Genomic DNA, 10283 nt, shown 5'->3' on the forward strand with positions numbered 1-10283 from the left:
AAGTGAGCATCCAGCCGTCCTTCTGGTGAATTGTAACTCTCCTGTTCCCAGCTCCACAGCTGGTGAATGGCCGGCTGAGCAATTACTGGCCACGTAGCACCTAACTGGTGTGCATGTGCCATTGTCTAGGAGGAGCTCGTCTGTGGGCGTTTTCCAGCTTTACAGCATGTAACAAACATACAGCAAACTCTCAGAGCTCCATGGACAGTGCTGATAGACACATTTTAATGGGACAATAATATTCAGCAGGTGATGACTTTTCCTAGGATACCGCACAAGACATACTTTGGAGAAGAATTATCATTTTGTAAACGTGGTGCCCATAAGAGTGTAGACCAGTGGTTCTCAGATGTGTTTCATCACCACCCGCCTTCTTTGTGTCTGTGGTCATTTACCCCTCCACCCTCAAAAGCACATATATCACCATCGAGCTCTAAAGGCAGAGTAGTCGCTAGCAATGTGCACAGCTCTGAAGACCTCCAATAGCAGCACAGAAGTTAGGGTGGCCACGTGAAAAGTGATATTCGTCAATATCGCTGTTCACAACACTTATCACCCCATTGCCACTCTTACTTCTGTGCTGCTGCTGCACCTGGGTTTGAGAGCCTGAGCATTGATCCACAACTCCCAGCTAGGCCTGTTCCTTCCTCATGAGCCGCAGCCAACTGGGGCTGACAGCCAGTGCTCTTTAAAAAAAAACCAAACAACCCACACTGATCACGCCTCCCCTGACACATTCCTGTGCCTTCATTGGGAGCTCTACCCACACTTGGAGAATTACTAGTGCATAGAGTCACCGTGGGGATTGGTAGCCAAGAACGTAACATCTGCTCCTTTCCGTCTCCGGGATCCCCAGAGAGAATGTCCGAGCAGGAGAGCAGAACAGATCCCATTGACATTAACCTGGCAAAACACATTTTGGTGATTTCAGCTATAAACATTCCCTCCATCCTTCACCCGCTACCCCCAGCGAATTCAATGAGACTGAGCTAGAATAGGGCAGGTGGCACGGGCGACGGTTATAATGGCTGAATTATTGATCCCTGAAATAACAGAATACAGGAACCCTTTGGATAGCTAAACATAGACTACTACAGTTACCCCTCTTAGAATCATAGAATATCAGGGTTGGAAGGGAACTCCGGAGGTCATCTAGTCGAACCCCCTGCTTAAAGCAGGACCAATCCCCAACTAAATCATCCCAGAAAGGGAAACAGTGTTTCCTCATATCCAACCTAAACTTTCCCCACTGCAACTATACACCATTACTCCTTGTTCTGTCATCTGGTACCACTGAGAACAGTCTAGATCCATCCTCTTTGGAACCCCCTTTCCGGTAGTTGAAAGCAACTACCAAATCCCCCATCATTCTTCTCTTCTATAGACTAAACAATCCCCGTTCTCTCAGCCTCTCCTCGTAAGTCATGTGCTCCAGCCCCCTAATCATTTTCGTTGCCCTCCGCTGGACTTCCAACTTTTCCACATCCTTCTTGTAGTATGGGGACCAAAACTGGACACAATACTCCAGATGAGGCCTCACCAATCTTGAATAGAGGGGAACGATCACATCCCTCGATCTGCTGGCAATGCCCCTACTTTAACAGCCCAAAATGCCCTTAGCCTTCTTGGCAACAAAGGCAGACTGTTGATTTATATCCAGCTTCTCATCCACCATAAACCTGCAGAAATGCTGCCTAGCCATTCGGTCCCTCGTCTGTAGCAATGAATGGGATTCTTTGATCCTAAGTGCAGGACTCTCCACTTGTCCTTGTTGAACCTCATCAGATTTATTTTGGCCTAATTCTCTAATTTGTCTACGTCCCTCTGTATCATATCCCTACCCTACAGCATATCTACCACTCCTCCCAGTTTAGTGTCATCTGCAAACTTTCTGAGGGTGCAGTCCACATCATCCTCCAGATCATTAATGAAGATACTGAACAAAACCGGCCCCAGGACCGACCACTGGGACACGCCACTTGATACCGGCTGCCAACTAGACATGGAGCCATTGATCACTACCCATTGAACCCGATGATCTAGCCAGCTTTCTATACACTTTATGGTCCATTCATCCAGCCCATACTTCTTTAACTTGCTGGCAAGAATACTGTAGGAGATCATATCAAAAGCTTTGCTAAAATCAAGGAATAACACATCTACTGCTCTCCCCTCATCCACAGAACCAGTTATCTCATCATAGAAGGCAATTAGGTTACTCAGACATGACTTGCCCTCTTCTTCCAAGTCTTTAAAAATACACATTTACATTTCAAACTCTAGCTTATCTAAGGCAGAAACACTGTTAAAATCTCTCTCTAAATGTTGACTCTGAGTCAATTACATACAAGTTGCTTAACCCTTTCTTGCCATGTGTCACAGACGTTTAGATCCTGTATGGATTCTTCCATGTGTAATGAGGCTAGACCTCTATATGAAACATTTCCAGCAGTCCAAGCACCTCTGGAGTCTCTCCTGTGTGGATTGACTGATGTTGAACAAGGTGTGACATCTGTATAAAACTTTTCCCACAGTCCAAGCACTTGTGGGCTCTCTCTCCCGTGTGGAGTGCCTGATGATAAAGAAGGTGTGACCTTCTTATGAAACTTTTCCCATAGTGTGGTCTCTCTCCTGTGTGGACTGCCTGATGACGAACTATCTCTGAACTCTGTATGAAACTTTTCCCACAGTCCAAGCACCTGTGGGGCTCTCTACTGTGTGGATTGCCTGATGTTTACGAAGGTTTGACCTTTCTGTGAAACTTTTCCCACAGTCCAAGCACTTGTGAGGTTTCTCTCCTGTGTGGATTGTCTGATGTTGAACAAGTTTTGACTTTCTTCTGAAGCTTTTCCCACACTCCAAGCACTTGTGGGGTCTCTCTCCTGTGTGGATTGCCTGATGTTTAACAAGGTCGGACCTTTGTATGAAACTTTTCCCACAGTCTAAGCAGTTGTGAGGTCTGGCTCCTGTGTGGATTGCCTGATGTTTAACAAGGTCAGATCTTTGTATGAAACTTTTCCCACAGTCCAAGCACTTGTGGGGTCTCTCTCCTGTGTGGATTGCATGATGTTCAACAAGTTTTGACTTTCTTCGGAAGCTTTTCCCACACTCCAAGCACTTGTGGGGTTTCTCTCCTGTGTGGATTGCCTGATGTTGAACAAGATTTGACTTTTTTATGAAACTTTTGCCACAGTCCAAGCACTTGTGAGGCCTCTCTCCTGTGTGGATTGCCTGATGTTCAATAAGGTGTGCCCTCTGTATGAAACTTTTCCCACAGTCCAAGCACTTGTGAGGTCTCTCTCCTGTGTGGATTGCCTGATGTTGAACAAGGTTTGATCTTTGTATAAAACTTTCCCCTAAGTCCAAGTTCCTGTGTGGTCTCACCCCTGTGTGGATTGCCTGATGGCGAACTAGTTGTGACCTTGTTATGAAACATTTTTCACAGTCTAAGCACTTGTGGGGTCTGTCTCCTGTGTGTAATGCCTGATGATAAACAAGGTGTGACCTTCTTATGAAACTTCTCCCACAGTCCAAGCACTTGTGGGGTCTCTCTCCTGTGTGGATTGCCTGATGTTGAAAAAGGTGTGCCCTCTGTATGAAAATTTTCCCACAGTCGAAGCACTTGTGGGGTCTTTCTTCTGTGTGGATTGCCCGATGTTGAACAAGGTTTGATCTCTCTATGAAACTTTTCCCACAGTCCACACACTTGTGGGGTCTCTCTCCTGTGTGGATTGCCTGATGTGTAACAAGGTGTGACCGCTGTATGAAACTTTTCCCACAGTCCAAGCACTTGTGGGGTCTCTCTCCTGTGTGTAATGCCTGATGTTTAACAAGGTCTGACCTCTGTATGAAACTTTTCCCACAGTCCAAGCACTTGTGGGGTCTTACTCCTGTGTGGATTGCCTGATGATAAACAAGGTTTGACCGCTCTATGAAACTTTTCCCACAATCCAAGCACTTGTGGGGTCTCTCTCCTGTGTGGATTGCCTGATGATAAACAAGGTGTGACCTTCTTATGAAACTTTTCCCACAGTCCAAGCACTTGTGGGGTCTCGCTCCTGTTTGTAATGCCTGATGTTGAAAAAGGTTTGCCCTCTCTGTGAAACTTTTCCCACAGTCCAAGCAGTTGTGGGGTCTCTCCCCTGTGTGGCTTAACTGATGTCTAATTATTTGTGTCTTTGATATGAAACATTTCCCGCACTCGAGAGACTGAAGGTAGTGCCAGGGTGGCTCTTTCTTGGGATTTGTCTGCGGCGCTCTGGGATCCTCCTCTCCTCCCCCACCGTAAACAGATTCATCCACTTTCTTCCCTGGGAGGTGTCCCAGAAGCCTCTCTGACCTATGCCAACTTCCCCAGGCTTCTGCCTGCTCCAAGCACTGGGAAAAATTCCCTTCAGCTCTTCCCACAAAGGTCCCCTGCGGTTCCACTTCCCCAGGAACTTCCTCATGATGATTCCCCGCCTCATTCTCACTCCCTCGCTCAGCACCTGCTGGGAGAGACACAATCCAGACAGGAGTCATTGTGCTGGGGAGAAAGAGGAATAGCACAAAGGGAAAACCCAACACAAAGACTGAGCAACGGGACTCCGCCTCCACATCCCACCCAAACATTCACAGAGAAGGAAAGCTGCAAAGCAAACTCCTGCAGATTAGAGGCTGGGTGGAATGGCGTGAGCTATATCTGATGACTGAAGCCCTGTCCTGACTGAGATGAGGAAGAACTGAGGGCGCTTACTCACACCATATTCTGGGATTCTCAGCTTTTTCCTTCATTCCCTAGATGGTTTCTGTGTCAGTCCTCACCTGTACGGGTGCTTCTCGGAAGCCTTCTTTCCTCGCAGACTTGGAGATCGGACACCCAGGGCTCCTCCCCTCGTTCCAGCCGGGCAATCAGCTCAGGTTTGGGAAGGGGGAATCCTGTGCAGAGGGTGAAATCAGACCAGATTAGGGTGCATGGAGCACTGGTGGAGTATTTGTCAGAAAGGACATTCCGTGAGTGGAACCTGTCCCTGCGCTCTGCTGGAGGAACGTGGAAGCCAAGAGGACGGGAAAATGGTCACGGAGTCCCTTGCGCAGAGGAAGTTGTCTGGGGAGGTGAGTTGAATGATTACTACACCCTCACTAGGCTTTCCCAAGATCTGTGCACTCTGGGGGCCTTGCTGACTCACACACAGCTCTGGACTTAAACCCCTGCCTCTTTCTAAACCTGCCGAGCCCAGAGCCCTCCTCATGGCTGGAGCTATTCCCAAGGAGGGAGGTGAACAGGGATTGTTTGTGCAGCTGTGAAACAACACAGACAGGACAATGATGGATTTATGCCCCTTTGAAAGCTGGAGGGTGGGGATGGTTTAGCTTATCCATTGTGTTTTGACACCCATGTCCCACTGGAGAGGGCACAGAGATGCAAGTCTCTCTCACACGGCAGCTGTGCATTATGGAACCCATTCGCCTCTGAGCTAACTGACCAGGGAAGAACCTGACCAGAGTTAGACATGCAGACCCCACGACTTCGAATAACTGAGGGGAGAAGAATCCCTTACCCAGTGAGGTCACCGTCTCGTAGTTCTCCTGCATGACGTCCCTGTAGAGGGCTCTCTGAGCAGGGTCCAGGAGAGCCCCCTGCCCCTGAGTGAAATACACAGCCACCTCCTCGAAGGTCACCGGCATCTGGAACACCAAAAGCCCCCACTCATTACCTGATGCTTCAGCCACAATCCCACTAGTCATGTGTGAGGACAGATAAAGAAATGGAAGCTCTGGGAGCGACAGAGTAGCAGAATCCCACCCCCACCCTGCTCAGAGCAGCCAGGAGGCTTCAGGGGATGGGGAGAAGGTGAGAGCTACTTGTCTCCCCCCAGCACACGGAGCAGGGCAGGGTCTCCTCATTTCCCACACACCTGCGAGACACAGGCTGATACGGGAAGCAGAGCTCTGAGCCAGGGACAGGAATCCCAACAGCTTCCCTTCATATTTCACAGCAGCCTGTGGCTAGTGGGGTCTCACTCCCAGCCCTGTGCAATGGTGTTATATCCTGTTTGAGAAATGGGGGAATGTCCCATCTCCCCTCCCCCATCACCAATGGGCCCACTCAGAAAATCAGCAGGTTTATCACACCCTGTCTCCTCCCTGCCCCTGCCCAGGAGCTCCCTGATAATCCCCTACCTGAGCTGGCTCCATCACAGACATTTCCGTTCCCTGTCTCATGGAAGACGGGCCCATCTGGAGAAAAACGTGGACGTGATTCCTCAGCCTGTCAGGGCAAGAAGGGTGATGGGGGAGTTTACAGAAGGGGCTTCAGTCCATGTAACACCGTGATTCCCTCCCAGACTCTTCAGACCCTCCCAGTAACAGTATCTCTGAGCCAAATGCTAGAAAAAAAGCAGAACTAAAGGGGCCACTTTGGGAGATTTTCACACACTTCCATGTAAACTCCTCTCCCTTAGGAGCAGCAGGAGCCCTCTGGTGGCATCACCTAAAGAATGAGCTGCCCTGGACTCCCCCAGCAGCCCCCAGGGACAGGCAGGCAGAGGCTGATCCCATTGGCCCATCCACACTCCCTGCCTGCCCAAAGCAGCAGTGACTCCGGTGTGGCTGAGATGTGAATCCTGCCCAGAAATCACACCAGGGCCCTGGGCGACCCCAAAACTCATGAGACACAGACCCCACCAGCACGGGTGTGTCTGACAATAACACACTGGGAGCAGGGTGTGGGTGTGGGTGTGGGGGGATGGGTTTTTGCCTCTGTCCCCCGCCAGTCTCCCCACACCCCTCCTTCCCTCGCAGTGCCCCCCACTCACATCTTCCCCAATTCCAGCCTCGCTCCCCTCAGCCCCACAATCTCCCCGCATCGCCCCATGTTCCCTTCAGTGCACCCCCGCCCCCATCCCAGCCTGCCCCCCGCATCCCCAGCAACCGCCTCCTGCCCCCACCCCCAGCCTGCCCTCACCCCCCGCCCCTCTTTATCCTCCTCCCCCTGCAGCCCGGGGGTGACGGGGGGGGCGGGTCTCTCTCACCTTCCCTCCGAGCGGGGCCCCCTGGGGCAGGGGCCTGGCCGGGCTGGGGGCTCTGCCCTGGGAGAGGCTCCTGGGGAGCAGCGGGAAGGGCCCTGCTGGAGATTCCCCTCTCCCGGCTGCAGCCCGGGCTCCGGGCTCCCAGCACCAGCCGCCGGGGCTCGGGGATCTCGCCAGGAGCCTGGAGCCAGAGTCCCCGCAGCGGCTGCGAGTCACTTCCTGCTGCCGGGCCTGAGCCCAGCGATCGCTCCCCCGAGAGCCGCCTCCCAGCTGCTCCTGGGTCCTAGCGATCAACCCACCGCGCTGCAGCATCTCTGTGTCCGGCTCCTGTTCCACTCACAGGCTCTATGATCAGAAGGACCCATCATGAACATCTAGCCCAGGGATTCTCACAACCAAATTTGGTGGCCTCAGAGTGTGGCCAGCAACTCTTACTAGTGGCCGCTCTGACACTTTCCCCTAACATCCTAACTAACTTTACGAGAAACCAATAAATATGCAGAGGTAAGCAGGGGAAACGGTCTTAGTATTTTGGGGAACTCTTCTGGCTTATACACCACGCTGATAGAATCGAATAGCAAAAGGAGCTGAGTCCTCGCTCCCACTCCCTTTACCTTGAGACCTGCCTGACTTCAAGGACTCCCCTTCCACTCTGGTGTCTGAAACCCCAACAAGGCTGGCCCCAAGATTCCTGCAGGGTCTGCAGCCCCAATTTTATTGCGATCACTCAGGACAGAGGCTAGGATGTCGTATCCGCACTCTGGGGTGCTCTTTTCACTCCGGACGCATCCCCAATGCCGCTATTCAGCATTGCGTAAAGTTCAGAACAAATACGATTTATTAAACAGCAAGTAATAAAAAAAAAATTAAGGAAAAAATGGGAAAGAGGAAAGGAAAACATGATGTCATCCCACGCTGCCCAGGGTCCCTCCCTCGCTCTCCCCAGCTGCTCACCACACCCAGCTCCAGACTGCTCCAGCCACAGCTTCCCTCTGCATCAGTGCTTCTACTCCTCTGCCTCCAACCCAGCTCTGGCTGCTCCTCTCCCCTTAGCTCTGCCCTTCTCTGGTAGGCAGCTCCAGCTCACACAGAGAACTGGCACCTGACTCCCTTATTGGCCTGCCTGCCTCAGGGTTTTCTTTTTTCATTGGATCTTCCTGTCTTTTGGTACTGGGAGAAGCCAACCAACCCCTCCCCTGTGCACTAAGTTTCATTAAGGGGCCAACAGTCATGGGGTCAGGCAACTTCCTGGTGTGTGTGAGCTCCAAAGCATCCTTCAGGTGAATTATAAATTTCTTTGTTTACCCCTTTCTTCCTCTTGGTGATGGACGGCCAGATAAGAGTTTTCTAATACCCATAGTCGGTCCTTTGTCATCTCTCAGGACTTTGAGTGAGACAATCCCTTGAACTATGACATATTTCAGTAACAAAAACTTTGACATATGTCTTGGTCTTTATGGACAGATCCTCTTGTTTGAGCCTGCTGAGGGGTTTTGCCATAACAACAAATGTCCGGGGGTGTTTGCAGAGCACAAGTGCTGAAACTCAGAAACATCCCTGATTATTCACCTTCCCAACTAGCCAATTGCCCTGCATCCACAGCTGATTGATTGCTGCGAGATCCCACCCACCCAGGCCCAGACTCCCAGTCCTGGGGGAGTGTCCCGCAGGTCGGTGCTGACTGACAGCTGTTGCCAGCACTCTGCCACTGTGACAGCTGCCAACACTGCCCTCACCTCATGAGTATCCCCACCGCACCCCCTCCAGCACCTCTAACTCTACAACCCCCCGTCAGTTCCCACCCCCCATCAGCTCCCACCCCCCATCAGTGTCCTCTTTTGGGGCACCTGGAATATGGTCAGCGTAGCAACAAACATACATTAAAATCTCACCATTCTACATGCACTGGTGTCACACGCATTTCAACGGCACAATATTCAGCAGATCATGAGTTTTCCAATGATCCCTCACCAGGCACACTTTGCACACAAAATATCATAACCCTACACAAGTGGTGAACATGGGGTGCAGAGGTTATCACAAGAGGGATCAGTGTGGGGTGAGTGGGGCAACTCTCTGTCATGCCAACGCAGGACACGGTGGGACAGGGGGAGGGCGTGACCAGCTGGCTATCGAGGGCCGTGAAGGAAAGCAAGGAGAGGAGCCCCTCCCCAGGCTTGGTCCAGGTCCACTGGAGCTGCTGGGGAGAGGAACTCCTCCCTCGCCCCAGCCACAGGAGCTGCCACGGCTGGGGAGAGGTGCCTCTCACCCAGTCCCAAGCAGCTGTGGTGAGAGAGGGCTGGGAGGAGTCCTCTCCCCACCGCAGTCTGCACCCCAAACTCCTCATCTGCAGCCCCATCCCACAGTCTGCACACCTGGCCAGAGCCCTCACCCCTGGAGGGATAGCTCAGTGGTTTGAGCATTGGCCTGCTAAACCCAGGGTTGTGAGTTCAATCCTTGAAGAAGCCACTTAGGGATCTGGGGCAAAATCAGTACTTGGTCCTGCTAGTGAAGGCAGGGGTCTGGACTCGATGACCTTTCAAGGTCCCTTCCAGTTCTAGGAGATAGGATATCTCCATTAATTTAAATCCCTCTCTCCCAGCCCGGAGCCCCCCCCACACTCTCCAAACCTCTTGGCCCCACCCCCATATGAACTAGTATGGAGATGATGCACATGTAAGCAGAGTCAGAATGAGCTCTACCCTGACATCTGGTGGTGAATTATGGCGAGTGTGGAAAAGAACTCCAGGGGCTGATCTGGTTTGCATAGGCACAGCCACTCGCCTGGCATGAAACAACAGCAACTCCAAGTGGTTACTTTGGCTGGTGTGGGATCCCCAGTTTCTCTATTATTGGGGCAGGAAGAATAAAGTTTTGTTACCCTGATTCTGTGAATCAAGGCCAGTGGAACTGTTGTATGACAGAAGGACTGAGTGAGTCCTTCACCATTACCTAAGTAGCACTTGCTTGACAAGGGGCATGGGTTACCAAACCCAGTGAATTGAGAAAGGATGGGGTCAGGTATTTATATCTGATGATATGGGCTCTCTTTGAGGGTTTGAAACACCAATTGCACTACCTCCTCTCTCCACTGTTGAATGTCAGAGCTAACTTTGATTCTATTAGGAGTCTAGTTACAGGCAGCTCAGCTGAATTCACTTTGGACTAATGGTGCACTAGCACTGGGGTACTATTGCTAAGAGCTGAAATCACAAAAGAGCTAAAGTTATTAAGAGCTGAGATCACTGAGACTGTGTTAACTAGTGGGGGAGC

General features: G+C 51.3%; 1 protein-coding gene across 1 annotated transcript; it reads right to left on the reverse strand.

The window, feature by feature from the left end:
* Positions 1-2655: 2655 nt before the first annotated feature.
* On the reverse strand, positions 2656-6856 carry LOC128847379 (zinc finger protein 189-like). Its single transcript, XM_054046769.1, has 5 exons — positions 6798-6856; positions 6163-6250; positions 5541-5667; positions 4804-4917; positions 2656-4487 (listed from the first exon to the last, which is right to left on the reverse strand). Exons 1-5 carry the CDS (start codon positions 6854-6856, stop codon positions 2656-2658), a joined length of 2220 nt encoding a protein of 739 aa, XP_053902744.1.
* Positions 6857-10283: the final 3427 nt, after the last annotated feature.

The sequence above is a fragment of the Malaclemys terrapin genome, chromosome 13 (assembly GCF_027887155.1).
Source record: "Malaclemys terrapin pileata isolate rMalTer1 chromosome 13, rMalTer1.hap1, whole genome shotgun sequence".
NCBI lineage: Eukaryota > Metazoa > Chordata > Testudines > Emydidae > Malaclemys > Malaclemys terrapin.

Bases quoted from the DNA above. Each gene is read 5' to 3' on its own strand.
- LOC128847379 (XM_054046769.1), bottom strand. From the start codon at position 6,856: ATGGGGCGATGCGGGGAGATTGTGGGGCTGAGGGGAGCGAGGCTGGAA. The intron at 6,251-6,797 runs GTGAGTGGGGGG...TTGCCCTGACAG, and splicing joins AGGCTGGAATTGGGGAAGAT to GCTGAGGAATCACGTCCACG. The intron at 4,488-4,803 runs GTGAGGACTGAC...CTCTCCCAGCAG, and splicing joins TCCGAGAAGCACCCGTACAG to GTGCTGAGCGAGGGAGTGAG.